General features: G+C 44.7%; 1 protein-coding gene across 1 annotated transcript in view; it reads left to right on the top strand.

Moving 5' to 3' along the window:
• The first annotated feature begins 2,204 nt into the window (after window positions 1-2,204).
• Window positions 2,205-17,849, top strand: part of cdc42 (cell division cycle 42) — a 16,544-nt gene continuing 899 nt past the window's right edge. Inside the window, exons 1-6 of the mRNA XM_083660894.1 lie at window positions 2,205-2,265; window positions 6,870-7,010; window positions 7,667-7,739; window positions 8,117-8,226; window positions 9,071-9,268; window positions 16,820-17,849. The exon at window positions 16,820-17,849 is cut by the window's right edge and continues 899 nt beyond it. Coding sequence (XP_083517020.1) covers window positions 6,906-7,010; window positions 7,667-7,739; window positions 8,117-8,226; window positions 9,071-9,268; window positions 16,820-16,909 — 576 coding nt within the window. The 5' untranslated portion in view covers window positions 2,205-2,265; window positions 6,870-6,905 and the 3' untranslated portion in view covers window positions 16,910-17,849. The remainder of the gene's footprint in view (window positions 2,266-6,869; window positions 7,011-7,666; window positions 7,740-8,116; window positions 8,227-9,070; window positions 9,269-16,819) is intronic.

Below are 17,849 nucleotides of genomic sequence, written 5' to 3'. Positions count from 1 at the left end.
CAATGACAGAATGCATGAGTATTTTGGTCATGGGTTTCATACACTTTATATTATAAAACATTGTGACGACCACACATGGGAGGGTAGTCACAAAAGCTAAAAATCATATCAGTTGGGACAAAATATTATCAAATGAGGCTCCGTTGTCTAATTTGTGTCAGTTTAAAGTTTGAGAACCACTGCACTAGACATCAAGTCAAGTGGCTAGGCCATGGATGCACTATCAAGCACATAAGCTATAGACCACTTTGCTTGGTCATTCAAAACCATTCAAAGTCCAACATCCATCCGGTTGTATTTTAATTTGCTCTGGTTTACGACTCAGGCGTGAACAATTCAATAAAGTGAATTTATAAGCTATTGATTTTGATTTCTGGTATTCAAAGAACATTCCAACACAGGTGATTAGAAATGTTTGTCCACTATGTTTTTTAATTCAAAGACTAACCCAAAAATTTGAGAGAACAACATAAATAAAAAGTAAATGCTGCACGGACAAAACAATTACTACAGAAATTAAATAGGCTACAATAAACTTCTCAAATACAATGTATAATTTTTGGGCATTTGTGTTTTTCATCCATAGGCCTATAGAGCTTTGGAAAATCTTGCTAAGTTCATTTTCGAATGCTGTGAAGGTATTTTTGCCTTTGTGTAGCCTAATAAAAACAGAAATCCATTAAATAGTCTCTTTCAAACAAAAGAGAACAGAACTTAGCCCATCGTTTCAAATTAGAGCTATAGTTTCATAATGCTTATGAATGCAGTTTAATGGATGGAGTATCTTGGCCTATCTGCCGACGGCCAGACACCAGCGCCCCTCCAGCGCTGATGTGGTACTTAGAGAGGGAAAATTCTTGGCGGCTTGCCGACGGCCTGCCGCTGCTAGCCCTCCAGCGGCATTCCGCCAGAGTGAAGGTAGCGGCATCCTCCAGTGGGCCGCCGGATGGCCGCTGAAGGAATGCCACCGCCGCCCGGCCGCTCAAAATGCGACCACGGGCCACTAGCGGCAGCGGCAGATTGCTAGCTGGGTTCTTAGCTGTTTTCTTTAATATTTTTTCTTGTTCTCTATTGGTGTATTCTTAAGTATGTGGTTGCGATTGTGCTGAGAACATTGGGACCCCTGTGCCTGTTTGCTCCATGTGTGGCTAGCCAACCTCTTACAGTAGCTTGTCACTAGAGCCCCCGTTGTAAGTTCTGGTATAATCATGCTCATTATATACAGAGCCTTATTGTGAAGCACTTCCGTTTGGAGGTCTTTTTACAATACTTTTAACTTTTCTATGTATTATTCTAAATGTATTATTTTCAATGTATTACTAAATAGTTCCTTGCCTCTACTCGGGACAAGGCACATTACAAAATGTTTTATTTTATTTTCCTAATTGATTGTACTTCCGGCATGACTGTATATAGCTGTCTTTTTTTGCCTGACACAGCACAACGCTGAGGAAGGTCTCTGACTGAAACGTTCGTTGCTGCTGCCCAGGTGTATTGAGGAGGAAATAAATCAACAAAAAAGACATTTGGAGTGCTGGCTTTTCTCTTGTCCAATATTCGTGCTTGCCTTGCACCCAGTGAGTTTTTAATATTTTTTGAGTGTGCTTGCAACCTGACTTTCTATTCTATATTAACCTCTACTGCCATCTAGTGGCAGACACTTATTATTGCATTAATCTGTATGTAGGTCAAACTCCAAGCTGCAAACATAACTGGACAAAGTGGGAAGAAAATGTGTCTCCTTGTTTGTGCAGTATGATGGGACCCATTCCTGGCCTACATAGCGTTGCCATGCTTAGTGAATATTTGGCACAATGAAAGTAAAATAAAGCTAAAATGTGAGAGAGCACTGCATTGAATTTGGAGATTAGGGAATTTCAGTCACCCCTTAGCTTTTAAATTAAGGACAAAAACATGCTCTGGGACTGGGGGTTAGGAATTCGGATTCAGACTTAGTATAGTTTGTAATGATAGTTTGTCATTTGATCTCACTGTACTTCCCCATTATGAATGTTTGCGAAACAACGGAAAAAGTTGTGCGTGATCACAGTTTTTTTTACTTTAATATTATCCAATATGTTATTACACGTGTAATATATCAAGTTTTCCCATGCTTGAAGACGAAAAGATACTAAAAAAATAAGCTATTTTAATAAATTTGATTAAACGTACTACCCAACGCAACGTGTCCCTGTTCTGCTGACTAGGAAGCCCCCTAGCGCGGAGCTGCCAACGCCCGGCGCAGAGACACAAATAGAGGATACGGTATGAAGAAAAAACATGTATTTTCCTTATTGTTCGTGATTTATCCTTGAATAATGCAATTGTATTACTACTTGGGACTATTGTGATTAACATGTAGGCTGTACATTTCTTCAACGCGGGTTATAATTGTGTTTTTTTTTGTTATTCAGCAACAGCATCCGCTCAGGTTAGCTCAGCTAGCTAGCAAGCTAACTAGGGGAGGACAGCAACTAGAAAAGAAGACTGACACACTTTACTTTTTTAGACCGGCTCCTAAAAATAAACTGGGCCTGTCGAGCTTAAGATCGGATCATTTATTTGTCGGCGATTTAATTTGGCAGGACTTCGCCTCCAAACTAATGCAAGCAGGACATATTAGCTGCTACTAGTTGGCTAGCTAGCGTTAGCCATTTTTGCAATCAAAGCCAGGCCCTGACCCTATGCCTATTAGCTGTAGCGTTAATGTTACAGCTGATGTTTCTGTGCTAAGGCCGAGGTCCACAACATTGAACTTCTAACTGTATAGCGAGATATTATAGTTAGTTACAACAACAGGCAGCAGGCAATTAGCTTAGTACCATAGTAGTCACGGCGAGTAAGTACTCTAGGCAAGCCAGAGGCCGATGTGGTCGAAATTTAGCAGCTAAACGTTAATGCTAGGCAACGCTAGCTAATTGTAGGTTGTGAAAATAGTCTGTCTATCCGGTATCGTGTGGTAACTGTGTGTTTCTTGTTGTTTGGGTAGCTACTAGTATGAACCGTTTAATATATTATCACATTGCCCCCCACAAATCGTGTCATTGCTAATCTAGACACATCATCTAAAACACGAAGAAAGTCTTGTGTTGAAAACCAATCTCTTCATTCTATGATGACCTGAGATATGTTTGTGTTAGTGATATGTTTCACACTGGATCTGTGTGTCAGTTCGAAATTAGATGGCCATTTTTCCAATTTTGACCATTCCTTGGTTGAATTTGGGCCTGGAAGTAAGGTTTCAGTTAAGCTGTGACCAATCAACGAGACATTTTAAATTGGTAAACACGTCTGTGTAACAATACAGTGCTGTGTTGATCCTAGTGGGTATTCGAGCTATACACTTTTAAGTAAAAACACATATTTCATATTTCATATTAGGAGCTTTGTATTCTGTGCATCTGTCACCCTTTTAAAGTGAATCTCAGTTGCTTTCACTGGCCTTCCTTCAGAGTGCTAGCTGGCCTACAAACACTAATTAGTGGATTAAATCTGAAGGCATTATTCCAGCTGTACTAAGCTAGCCAGCCTTTGTCACCCATGTGCATCAGCTTACTGAAGTGTCTGGCTGCTATTGGAAGTGTGTGTTCAGATCCATTTGCCTCTATTTGAGGATTCAGCTTGTTGAAGTGTTGGTCAGTCACACAATAAATACATTGAGCCTGCAGCACTGTACGATTCCTCTGCTGTTGTATGGAGAGATTAGATTGGCCACAAGACAAGGAAACTAACCTTTTACTCCATTGGCTACAATGGCGGATGGATTTAAAAAAATATATATTTTGGTTTGCCTGTCAAAGGCTGGTTTAAAAGAAGAAAAAAGACAGTTATTTTTGACTGGTCAGAATAATTAGCCTAATACTAGTCTCAGCCCAGACAATTGGAGATCTGTGCCTACCAATCATCTGGGGACTTGTAAAAAAAATGGTTGTTTGAACGGCGGCGAGAACGGCCGCTAACAGAAGATGAACCGGGTGGACAAACCTGACTTTATTGTCACACAACACTTGTTACAACATAATGCATGCAGGGCCACACACACATACTCATGCCAATGTAACATAACATACATGATAACAGTTGGATTTTAAAACAATTTATTTACATAATAAATATCTAGTTGTATTCCCAACCCAGTCTCACTCCCAGGGCGTCAAAAAAACACTGATTTGTCACACCCCCCTCGGCATCATTATCCTTTCACAACTACATTTGCAGGAGGAGGACCGTCTGGAGGTCGCCTTGCAGCGACCCTCAGCCCCAGCGGTCTTAAACATAATAACAGTCTGAGGTTTAAGTAGGTCGCACTTGGGAGAAGGGGTGGGAGTGGTGGATCTGTAGCATCACAGCGTCCCAGACTTGTAACTTTATTGTCACGAGAGATCTGGTTTGAATCCCAACCCAAACCACAACACTAACCCCAACCAAGTTGCTTTTGTTGCCTAAACCCAACTGTTATAGAGCACTGCAAATGAGTCCGGAAGTTGGATCTTCAGGGGAAAAGTGAATGGGCTTTTAGAATGGGGATTTCACTTAAATGTATAAAATAAGGTCTTTGGTTAACTAAAGTCTGTGTGTGTGTAGGAACCTTTAATGAAATGTCACCCTACCAGTTTCAAGGATGTTTTCTGCACTAAATCTTACACTAGCAGTTCCAAATTATAGGATGAATTGAGTCTGAAGTTAGAAGTTAGCTTAACCTTTTGATATTAATCCTAAAATTAGGTTAATTAACCATCCAGGTAGTAGCGAAAGAGAAGTTTAGATGCTACAGCTTTGTGTATAGCAGTGTACAGTGTACTCCTGTCCTCTCACCCCTCAGTGCTGCAGAGCTCTGCAGAGGCTTAGTGCAGACATATCATAACTTCTGGAGGAGAAACGTTGGCTCACTGTGCTCCACATACACCCAGTCTGTCTTACGGTGGATGTTCTCACAAACCAACCTGTCTCCAGCTCAGAGGAGCATGTTGGACAGGCAAGGCAGATGGATGGTGTTCGGCTGCTGGCCAATAGTTGATAGACATACTGTGCTCTCTCACTGGGAGCTGAGCTTGTCAGACAGTGTGTGACAGAATGTGCAGATAGGTTTTTATTAAAAAGTAGAGTCTCACGACCTTCTTCTTCTTCTTCAGACCGAAACGTCAAAATAAATCTACTGGGAAGGGAGACCTCTTTACCCTGCAGTGTGCGGACTCTGCTTTATATTGCTTTGTGTTTCCTTTGTCCAGCACCTGCTCTTTTGAGTGGAGGTGCGCGCTCTACTTCTTATCTAGGTCTTTATTGCCTTAACCCATTGATACCTGATGCAGCATTTGCGTGTATATCCCTCATTTGTGTGTGTATCCCTTTAAGACCGCGAACCGCGTTAACGCGGTTCGCGGTCTTAAAGGGATACACACACAAATGCTGCATCAGGTATCAATGGGTTAATCTTGCATACATTTATCTTGTTTCCCCAGGACAGGCCATTTGGTGTCTTAGTACAGTATGTTGTAATGTGCATTGTGCATGTCACATAATGCCACAAGATGTATAGTAGTGGTATTATAGGCATAGATTTTAGATTTTACCCATGAAGTTTTTTGGTAGGGGAAATGATCCTATACTGGTGATGGGCAGGAACTGGTCCACTTGTGCTTTGCAGCACAACTAAATGGATGACGTTATGCTCCAGCTTAAAGCCACAGTCACCCACTGTCTGCTGGAGGGAGGAGAACGCTGTTCTCTCAATGAAGGAAAATATGATGGATTGCCTCCAATTTCAACGAGTGCAATAATGTGCTATCTTAAACTACGTGGGCGGCTATGTGTAACCATCTAAATGCAAAAGCATCCTGTCGTTGCTAGCTCAGTCAGAGCCATCATGTCAGCCAAGAGTGCACTGCTCTCATTCACTCAGACTAAAACTCCCACACACTGGAAAAGAGTCATTGAATACTATTCGGTACGATCAAATATAAGTACCCTTTTCTTTTTTCAATATTTTATTTAAAACAAATTCGGAACGATACACAAACAAGTGTGTGGCGAGATTTGGGGGAGACTACCTCGAGGTGACAAGGAAGGGTGTGTGTGTGCAATTCTGAGAGAGGGGAGAGAACCTTTGCAATTATCGAATTTCGAAATGCGTGTTTCAACATCCCGATGCAGTCACGCAGTGATCCTTTGTCTCGACATTAAAGGAAAATATTCACAAATTTGTGTAACTTTTGGTTGGGTATCTTCTTGCGACTATTCTAACAGACGTGTGGGCGTGTCAAAACGCGCACGCACACAGTGTCGGAGAGGGGGGTCAGTCTTTGCAAATATCAAGTTTTGAAATGTGTGTTTCAACATTCGAGTGATCCTTTGTATCCACCTTAAATGAAGATATTCACAAATTAGTCTAACTTTGGGTTGGGTATTTTGTGACTACTTTCACATAGACGGTATGGGCGTGCGCACACAGTGTCGGAGAGGGGAGAGGGGGTGGAGGAGAAGGCAGGGTGCGACCTGCTGCACACCTGCACCACTTACCTCAACACCTGGGTGTGATTTTCTTTAAGACAGCGGGGGCAAAATTTGCCTCCAAAATATTTTTTAAATTACCTACCGGTACACTGATCTTAAAGGAACACTCCGCCGATTTTCAACCAGCTTTGTATCATTACAAAATGACTAGTTTATCCGAGAAATGTAAACACTTTAGCAGGCATTCATTTAGTTTGACAGTTATTGAGAGTTGATTTGAGTTAAGTTGTGGACCGGTGATGTCATTCAGGCACAAATGACATCACTGGGACTGGGGGGGGGGGGGGGGGGGGGGTCAGTGGTTGACCATCACTAATGAAACATTCCCTTCTTCGTTCCCCTCTCTGCCTCTGTTCCAGATCTTGAATGAGTAGTGAGGACAGTCAAAGCCAGCTATGCAGACCATCAAGTGTGTTGTGGTCGGGGATGGAGCAGTGGGTAAAACCTGTCTGCTCATCTCGTACACCACAAACAAGTTCCCCTCCGAATATGTCCCAACGGTAAGTGCCACAACCAATACAGTTTGCCTGTCGGGTCAATATTGGCCTCTTGTTATCAGATATGGACCCTGGTCATGATGTGGTCCACCTGTGGAGCTTCCTTTCTCCAGAGTTCCCACGGTTCCTTGAAATTAGGGCTGGGTTAAAAAAAACATATATATATATATATATATATATATATAGCGATATTTATTTGAAGGAATTGATATCAATTCATGAATTCCAATCTCGATCTTTTAATATAATGCCTTTTCCTGTGGACGCTTGACGCTTTAACCCCGTTAGACTCGCATGGTTTGAGATCGAGATCCCGTAAACATCTGTAAATAAACATGAATATTTTCAATAATGCACCAGATTAGAGGGTTTCATATCCAAGTCAAATTGGTATCGTAACTTAAATATATTGAATCGTATCGAAATCGGGACGTTGTGTATATCGGAATTGTATGAAATTCTTGAAAGTTTGTGAATTTAATGATAGTAAGTGGATACAACCATACGATGGCTTCAGTGTAAAATATGGGTCACCTTTTGACATAGGCCTTCAAATATCATGTGGTCGAAGCCAAAGATGTCTTGATGTTTTGTTTGATGTCAGCTCTGTTACAGTTTGTGTTTGTGCCTGACCACCTGTCTCTGTCTCTCTGTTGTAGGTGTTTGATAACTATGCTGTAACTGTAATGATCGGAGGGGAGCCCTACACTCTGGGCTTGTTTGATACTGCAGGTACGTCTTTACACTTGCTCAGTGCTGTTCATCCAGGACATCTAATCAGTCACTCAATTGCGGGTCCTGGTCGAGGGGAAATGTCAGTCAATACATACTTGTCAATAAACAGTTGTCTCTAAGCAGTCGAACGGAAGACACAGTATTGGGTTGCTTGATGGGGAGGTAGAGGGGAACCACCTTAGATCAGCTGTCTTCCTCTGCATGGACGTTTGTGAAAGTAGGACATGTTTGGTTTTAGATTGAGGTGTGTCCTGTGGTTCTGGTGCTCTGCCTCTCTCTGCTCACAGAGACCTACTGCATTCCTGACAGCGTCAGTACCGGTACCTGCATTGTCAATGACATTGTGCGTGTGTGTTTTTGTGTGGTTCCTCCAGGTCAGGAGGACTACGACAGGTTACGACCTCTGAGTTATCCCCAGACAGATGTGTTCCTCGTCTGTTTCTCCGTCGTGTCCCCCTCCTCCTTTGAAAACGTCAAAGAAAAGGCAAGTCTCTCCTCCTTTTTCCTCCCACTACTCACCCTATGGATGCTCCTCCCACTACTCACCCTATGGATGCTCCTCCCACTCCTCACCCTATGGATGCTCCTCCCACTACTCACCCTATGGATACTACTCACCCTATGGATGCTCCTCCCACTCCTCACCCTATGGATGCTCCTCCCACTACTCACCCTATGTATACTACTCACCCTATGGATAGTACTCACCTTATGGATGCTCCGTTGTGGATTTTCTGGGGCGATGATTTCAGCAATGTTCATACATATATAACTATTAATCTGCGGAGATCACCGCTGCTTAATATAATAATGTGAATGTTATTTATCGGTTGCTACAAAAAACATTGCAGAATTTCATCAGTTGTCGATCAGTAGTTACTCGTTTCCCTCCAAGTACTTTATGTGGATTACAGTGTATTGAAATAATGTTGTTGTAACCTCCCAGAAATCCCATGTATGTCTCTGTCCCTGTGTTTATATAACCATTAGTCGGTACGGTAGAATATTATTGCCAAGTGCCTTTTTCTTCGTTTTCAACTTCAGATGAAAGCATGAAAAATGACCCAAGATTCGCGGACACCAAAGAACAGCTTACCCAATACTATTACATTCTGGAAGACTAATTGTTCTGGTGCATGTCTTCTCTGACCTAAGGGAAGCCCAGTTCTTCACTTCAACCCAGCTGCTTATGATTCGTTGCAACATTTTAATATGTCGATCAATTCCGATTGACGGTTAGACGAAACATAACTGGCGATCGCCCTCTCACAAACACTTCCGATGCGGTGCGTGAAGTTAACATCTGTTTTTGCCACGTGTGTTCTCAGTGGGTACCAGAGATCACCCACCACTGTCCAAAGACGCCCTTCCTGCTGGTCGGCACCCAGATCGATCTACGGGACGACCCGTCCACCATAGAGAAACTGGCCAAGAACAAGCAGAAGCCCATCACTCCCGAGACCGCGGAGAAACTGGCCAGGGACCTCAAGGCCGTCAAATACGTGGAGTGCTCGGCCCTGACGCAGGTAAGATCTACGCAGACTCGCACATCCCCACACACTCTGGGACGTGCATATGTCACGCATTTCTAATGGCAAGAACCCAGAAAGTGGAGGAAAGGGGAACATGTGTCCTAGCCTGTACACAGTGTTTGTTGTCGTGTTCGGCATGCTGCTCTTGAGTTCAGTAGCGTTGCACATCTCCTGCAGGGTTTTTGCACATGGCTGAGGACAACCTTGCTGCTTTGAGTCCATAGTGAGACTCAGGCTACAGAAAGAAGTCTGGCTTCTCTTGTACTAGAGCAGCTGAGGAAGCCGGTCGAGGCCGCATGTAGGTTGTGCAGAGTTGGAGCGCCAGCAAGTCTCAGTGGATTGAATGTCACTATTGTATTTGTGATTATATAATTGGACTGATGTAGAGTATTGTGTTATTTATTTAATTCTGTGATTTTTTTTAAATGTTTGGACCCAAATATTTTTAATATTTTGTCAATAAAAAACTAACTAGACCAGCCATTCCCGACCGATGGGCCGTTGCCCGCTGGTGGGCCACAAAGGTATTGCAAGTGGGCCGTCAAATCATTTAGCAAAACATTACGAATTTTTCGGAGGGAAAATAAATTCAATTATTATGTATGAGAATGCGTTTCTCTGTTGTTGAATGATACTGCTATTTGATTTGTAATAAGTTATTCATGAATTAGCCTATTGCAGACAGCCCCTCACTTTGACTTTCTGATTTCTGTGTGGTGCTGATGGACGGCTCCTTTTATCGTTGAAATAAAAAGTGACCTGAGCAGGGTAGGAATTTACACGGAGTCCATGGCCTCCGTTGCCCCTCCCCTCCATGGCCTCCGTTGCCCCTCCCCTCTGGCCCTGAGATCTCTAAGCCTTTGTGCCCTGGCATGTGGCCTTGTGCCCCAAAAAAAAGCCCCGCCGAAGGCCAGATGGCCACGCCCCTTTATGACATGTTGGGCCGCGAACATTGGTGAACATTTTCAAGTGGGCCATGAGTGGAAAAAGGTTGTGAAGTGCCGGTGTGTCGACTCTATGTAACAGATCAGAGCAGAGAGTCAGAGGGTCAGCTCATGTGTTGGCTGTGACCCTTTCCAACACAAGTGCCCAGAAAGAGCGCCACTAATCCAATCTGTTACACCGTTATCCTGGGAGCGTCCCAGCAGCACAACGTGGCCCAGGGCCCAGTTCTGGGATCAGCTTCCAACACGCTAAGCTAACCCACTGTTAGCTGCACCGATGCTATCTGGAGGATCAGGATTGACACCGGTGCAGCTCCCAAATACTGGGATCAGCAGAAGCTGCCCTGATATCCATACTTTAATGGCATGGCTTTGCCGCAATATAAAACTTCCAGTAAGAGGAAACATTTGTCCGTCTGTGACGTTCATGCCGTGGCACCTGTTGTTTAGAAGAGGAGCCATGGCTAAATGCCATTTCCTCTAGCTCATGTAGCATCTATTATTACTATTAATAATACAATAATACAAATTATTGTTGTTGTTGTTGTTGAGGATTGTATTGCCATGGCCAGTGTATAATTTGATCAAACAAATAAATATTCAGTAAATATACATGTTTGATCAAATGAATAAATACTATTCAGTAAATAGAATACTAGATACTACCGTAATACTAATACTAATCTAATACTAGACAGCATGAATGAGTGTAAATTGAGTAGTGCCTGGACCAGTGTTCATATTGGTCAATCTACTTGATAAAAGTACTTGATACTTGTATCGGACGGTTGATCTTCTCGATAAAGTACTCTGTGCTTGTATTGGTTCTGAAACATTGCATCTATACATGCTGTTCTAACCTCAGGCCTGGGAGAGGCAACATGACACTGGCTTCAGACCAGGCTTTGGGCAACCAGGCTTTGGTGTGGGAGAGAACAATAGTGTTGATGGAGCTGAGGTGTAGCCACCCCCCTCCCGGCTCTGCTCCCTCCTTCCTTCCTGCCACCCAACCCCCCCCCCCCTGCCCACAGCTGCTGATGTCATTTCCTGTTTCCTGTCCGGCATCGCAGCACTCCATCCACACCTCAACCTCAGCCCACTATTAAGTAGTGCTCTCTTTCTCCACTGTTCACTACTGCTCTCTCTCTCTCTCTCTCTCCCTCCCCACTGTTATCTATTGCGCTCTCTCTCTCTGCTCAGTACTCTTGATCTGCCATGCCTTCCTCACTGTATTTCACACAGATGCGTGTCTCTCTTTCTCTCTGTTGCTGTTCTAACTGTGCTGTCGTTCTCTCCTTCTCTCTGTCGTTGTAGCGAGGGCTGAAGAATGTGTTTGATGAAGCTATCCTAGCCGCCCTCGAGCCGCCCGAGACGCAGAGAAAGAGGAAATGCTGTATATTTTAAAGTCGCTCTGCTCCCATCTCTTTCCTCTCCATGCCATTGTTCTCCCATTCTCCTCCCCCTCTCCCCTCCTCTCCTCCCCTCCTCTCTCCTCCTCTCCTCTTCCCTCCTTTCCTCCTCTCATCTCCTCTCCCCTCCTCTCCTCCCCCTCCTCTCTCCTCCCCTCCTCTCCCTTCCTCTCCTCCCCTCCCCATCTCTCCTCCCCCTCTCCTCTCCCCTCCTCTCCTCCTCCTCTCCCCTCTCCTCCTCTCTCCTCCCCTCTTCTCCCTTCCTCTCCTCTCCTCTCTCCTCCCCATCTCTCCTCCCCTCCCCTCCTCTCCTCCCCTCCTCTCTCCTCCCCTCCTCTCCTCCCCTCCTCCCCTCTCCTCCCCTCCCCTCCTCTCCTCCCCTCCCCATCTCTCCTCCCCCTCTCCCCTCCTCTCCTCTCCTCTCTCCCCTCCCCTCCTCTCCTCCCCTCCCCTCCTCTCCTCCCCTCCCCATCTCTCCTCCCCCTCTCCTCTCCCCTCCTCTCTCCCCTCCCCTCCTCTCCTCCCCTCCCCTCCTCTCCTCCCCTCCCCTCCTCTCCTCCCCTCCCCATCTCTCCTCCCCCTCTCCTCTCCTCTCCTCTCTCCCCTCCCCTCCTTCAATCCTCTCTATCCTTCCAGTCCTCTCTCTCCTCCACCTCCTCTAGAGATGTTCCGATACCGTTTTTACCCCTTCCCAATACCGATCCCGACACCTGAACTTGCGCATTGGCCGATACCGATCCGATAACAGTGCGTTAAAAAATACATGTACATATTATTAGAATTATTTTAACAGCTGCTGTATATTACTAAGCCTGTGATATGATTGCTTGCTATCATTGTTGTATGGCCTGGCTCAGGTTAAACCCTTTATAAAATGTGAATAAATACATATAGAGAATAAATGCCATAGAACTTTCTTTTATTATCTAGTTTGACAGTCGTTGACAGGGCAGCCAAAGAGTATAGAAGCACAAGAAAGTAATGCAGTCAATGTTGTTCTTTGACACAGCACAACTTGCTGTGTAGGCTACTGTTTTGGAATGCCGAAGAAGAATTGATCTCCGGGAAAACGTCTTTGTTTTTTTCTGGGTGAAACTACCGACTCACCTACTCCCCAATACCCGATCCAGCGTTTTAGGCGGTATCGGAGGCATTTCCAATACTGGTATCGGAACAACTCTACCTTCCTCATCTTTTCCACTTCTGCTGCTTTCTAAATCTCCACCAATCTCAGCCAACCAATTAACCAACCCCAACCCCACCACCACCACCACCATCTGATCCTTTGCATTGAGAGGGCGCCATAGCTCTCGTCTTTGCTTTCCTTTTGGTCTTCTCCACCAGGCCTCCCTGCTCCTCAAGGACTTTTGCTAATTGCCTTTTCTAATCTGTAACCATGCTAACATTAGCTTTGGTTGGTCTGTCAACATGCGTATTGTCTCATTTGGGATTCATCATCTTTGTTTCATTCATCTAACAGTTCACCACTCTGTCATCATCATACCATTCCCTGTATCGCTTCCTGCTTTTGGCCAGTGCTCATGTATCTGCTCTCTGGCCAAACGTAGAGCGATAGCCTCTAGAGGATGTAGGATGTCGTTGGGGTTGTAGCCACTGTTTGCTTGAGTTCGTCTTCCCCCTCTCTCTCTTGTAGTTGTCGTTGATGTGGAGAGAGGGTTTTGGACTGGAGGGAGGGTGCTGGCTTCACACGGCTCCACGTTATTCAGATTGATCTGAACACTAATTAAACACAGTCTCCATTCCTAAATAATGTTCATGTATTTTTTGTACTACAGTTGATGTATGATGAAACAGGCCTCGGAGTCTGACTATGGTTACATAATAGGGCTGTTAAGTACCAAAGTCATATATAGAGGGTGTTTGGTTGTTTTGGCAACATACCAATCAAATTAATATTTTTCTCTCTTCCAGTAGTACCGAGATGGCAATATTGGCACCTTCTAACTCTAAGCTAGCTATATTGATGCTATCGATACATGTTTATTAGGGCTGTCACTTTTTCCAAGTTCGAACCAACTTCAATTGACAATTCGTTCAAACACATGAAAACCCCCGCAGTGCGGACAATTAATTTATAATGTATGAATTTGGTGCCATAGCGTTTGGCTGTGCCTCTGCACTGCACGTCATTTACAACAGATAGCTGAGCTCTGCATGAGAGGCAGACACCAGCAGGCTTAGACACTCAACGTACAGCACAGAGGCAGACACCAGCAGGCTTAGACAGACACCAGCAGGCTTAGACACTCAACGTACAGCACAGAGGCAGGCGACTGAAACAGTAGCTAGCTATCACTCGCTACCAATTTTGAAAGGTGCAAACAAATGACGACGTTAACATTACAGATCCTGACCAACAAACGTGTGTGTTGAATTCGACCGGCTGGCAGAAAATGGACAGAATGACTGACGGATAACGTTAGATTTGTGTGGGCTGGGCCGTTTTGGAGCACCGACATGACGTTAGGGAGAGATAGAAACACAGCAGCAGCGGCCTATGTACTGGAGCGACTTCACGGAAACGGGCGAGTTGAATCCACGGGTTGAAGACTTGTAACGTTACTCACATTGGGTTGAAAACAGGAAAGAATGTGAAGTTTCTCCTTTCTCTTAGCATTTTCACAACACAACCGACTTCTGCTCCTCCTCCAACTGCTTCCACTCAATGCTTCCACTGCTTCTCTGAACTGGCCATAAGGGGCACTTGTTTAACGCCCCCCCCCCCCCCCCCCCCCTAAAGGGGTAATTAACAGCTCGAATGTTATTTTTCCCACTATGTTCGAACTTTTGAATTTCGAAGAAAAAGTGACAGCCCTACGTATGGTTTATAGATGGGCTTCACATGACTTTTCTTCAAGTGGAAATCCTACGAGATCTAGTTTCGGACTGATTTGGCCCAACCTTCTCTCTATATATGACACTAATGTGCCATTTGCTGCGGTGCACATCCTGCTGTGATGGAAGTACAGATAATAACAACAACGCTTCTCTGATTGTGTGAAAACTGATCTGTGAAATTCATTAATAAAGGACAAATGAACTTGCTCTTGTTTTTCTGGCTCTCTCTCTTCCTTCCCCAGCACTGTCAACAGTCCATAGAGATGATGACATGTGTAGGGTTAGTCTTAGGGGTGCACTTTTCACGTTTTTTGCCACCGATTGCCGATCGCCTATGGGAAATATCTGCCCAACCGATCATCGACCGATTACCGATCACCGATATATAAACTCCCCAAAGAAAGTTTGGAAATGTTATTTTAGGTCGATTATTTCTCCCCTTTAATAATACCAATTGGCATTGTATTTTATATCGTTGGAAAGCCTGATTAGTGATAGGGCTTTTTTTTATAAAAAATATATATATATATATATATATATATATATATTTATTTATTTTTTATATAAAAAATTGCCGATCGCGAAAGCATATTTGAGGTAAAAATCGGCAGATACAGATTGCTTGCCGATCGATCAGTGCACCCCTAGTTAGTCTAGTTGAGCAATGCTGAGCTGGGCTTATTAATTTCCTGCATACTGCAACACTGTTGGAAGGGATCTGCTTACCTCACATGACAACTCTTTGGCTGCAAGCAGCTATGCTGAGGGGCAAACAGGAAGTGAGCAGAAACATGTACCTCTATGGCATCATGACTTTCAGGGCAAACAGGAAGTGAGCAGAAACATGTACCTCTACGGCATGACGTTCAGGCCCGTTATAGATCAGATTTGGCATCAGCGTTTCCAAGATCGGAAAACGAGTTGGCACTAGTTTGTGGCAATTGTACAGATGATCTTATGTGTGTGTGACAGTTTCTGGCGCAGATCTGGACCAATGAAGCCAATGAGAGTTTGAGGATGAAGTACCTCCATGTTTGTTTGGTTCTGTGTTGTAGTGGCACGTGAGGCTGTTTTTGGCTGTTGATTTGGCAGGTCCAGGTTGTTCACACTCTGGTAGTGCGTCTTCACTTCGTCCAGCCTGTAGTTGGTATTCCTCAATCCACAAAAGTGTTTTCCCCCAAATGCAACTTCTCGTCGAGTGTGGTGTTCTCCTCCCAGCCTGTCCAACTGGTCGTCAGGTGTGTTCCCAGCCTGAACGACCCTTGTGAAGCAGCTGGATTCACGCGAGATCATGAGATCACATCGCAAATCCATCTTGCCACGCTCCGATCGAATGGTTTGAATCCGAAGTTCCGAACCACCAAGTGGCTCAGACCAATCAACATCCAGACTCTGAGGCAGCGATGGGCGGGCTTTAGGGGTGACGACAGCAAGAAGCGTGCCCGTGATAGACGGATGATTCATCCAATCACCTGCCAATACAACCTCATCAGAACAGAACTCACTCCTAGATGAACTGTTAAGGCTGTGGGCGGGTGTGTGTGTGTCTGTGTGTGCATGATATCTGAGAGTCGGACTTGTTTTATTTGGCCTGCCTTACAAACCCAGCTTGTTGTGTGTGTGTGTGTGTGTGTGTGTGTGTGTGTGTGTGTGTGTGGACAGTGTCCTTGGACCTGTGTTCTCCTGTTCCTCCACTTTCTTGTTTTACTTGCCCTTGATTTGAACTGTCATTTTTATTAATTGTTATTAGGGATGCACCGATATGAATATTTTGGCCGATGCCGATAACCGATATTAAGATTGCTGTTATGGCCGATAACCGATATTTACCGATGTCGATATGGTCTGTATAAAAACACATTTCTATGATAATAAAATTTTGTACATACTGAAAAACACATGTAAACACTGAATTTGAAAAAGTTATACATTTCTTTATTTCAAAAACATTTGTAAAAGCCCATAAATCATAGATTTACTGCATTATTTCATCTCAATGTGAAGAATTTGGCTGATACCGATAACCGATATTAACATTGCAACATTGGACCGATACCGATATGTTAAAAAATGACTAACATCGGCCGATACCGATATGATTGCCGATATATTGTGCATCCCTAATTGTTATTGCCTATATGATTTGTGTTGACACTTTAGCCCTGGACTACCACACGACTATAATAATGGTAACCATATTTAAGGGGGAAAACGATGAACCGATTTGTTGAATGAGTTTATTTTTGAGTTCACGCTGTCGTTCAGTTTGCTCCTTCAAGCCCTTTGATTTGACCTGTGTGCGTGTGCATGTGTGTTTGTGTTTGTGTCCACAGAAAGGCCTAAAGAATGTGTTTGACGAGGCGATATTGGCCGCTCTGGAGCCCCCAGAGCCCAAGAAGAAACGTAAATGTGCGCTGCTATGAGAGGCCCCGCCCGCCACCACCCACCATTTTTTCAAGCTCGCACACAAACACACACATCTTAAATACACACACACACACACACACACACACGCCCCCTAACCCCGCCCCCTAACCCCTCCCTTGCTCTGCTAAGGCCGGTTGACAGCTTTGTCCTCCACAGCGAAGACGAGTAACAAGACAACCTACCTAAGTTTCACATCACTGCAATAATTCCCCCCCCCCCCCCACACACACACACACACTTCTGAGTCCGGGGCAGAAGACGAACGTGCAGGCTCCGATGCGCACGATGGGGATCAACATGGAAGGCTTACGTATACAAGTAGAATTTAAAAAATCTGTGAGCTTCGATAGATCCACTTAAATTCAGTCAGTGTTGTTGTGGCCCGTTCACTCTTTTCTTTTAGATGCCCCAGCCACTTAGTTGTCCTCAGCCAATTGATAGCTTTTGTTTGGAGATAAGCCCCGCCCCTCGGCCCTTTTCAAGCTGCCTGATTGACAGCGGCACACGCCGCCGGTCCCCGCCCCCCTCCGCCGACGAGCACACTCATCATCACGCGATCTCTCCACCACGCTCTCTCTCTCTCGTGAGGCGCGACCTGAAGAAGTGCTGACCAGAGTCGTGTTTCTTTTGTTTTCTTTTTGTTTGCCAACACCCCTTCCCTTCACAAACACACACGAGAAGTGTGAGATATTTATTCCACGTTGTCCAGATAGACTCACTCTAGAACCACCGAGGCTCTACCACCGTGGAGATGTGACGGGACTAAATGCAGCCCCCCACACAGTCCAGCCCCCCAGCCTGAATCGAATTGGTAAATATGGGGCGTCTTTAGTATGCGGTCCTCTCCGCTCTTCAGGTGTGCAGAGTAGCGGTCCGTTTGGAGCACGGTGTTCACCGAAGAGCTAACGGCATCCAACGCAGACGGGGGTCCACTAG

This window comes from Poromitra crassiceps (genome assembly GCF_964638095.1).
Source record: "Poromitra crassiceps genome assembly, chromosome: 25".
NCBI classification, from domain to species: Eukaryota; Metazoa; Chordata; class Actinopteri; order Beryciformes; family Melamphaidae; genus Poromitra; species Poromitra crassiceps.
Note: the sequence above shows the minus strand (reverse complement) of the source record. Positions and strands in the feature narration are given on the sequence as shown.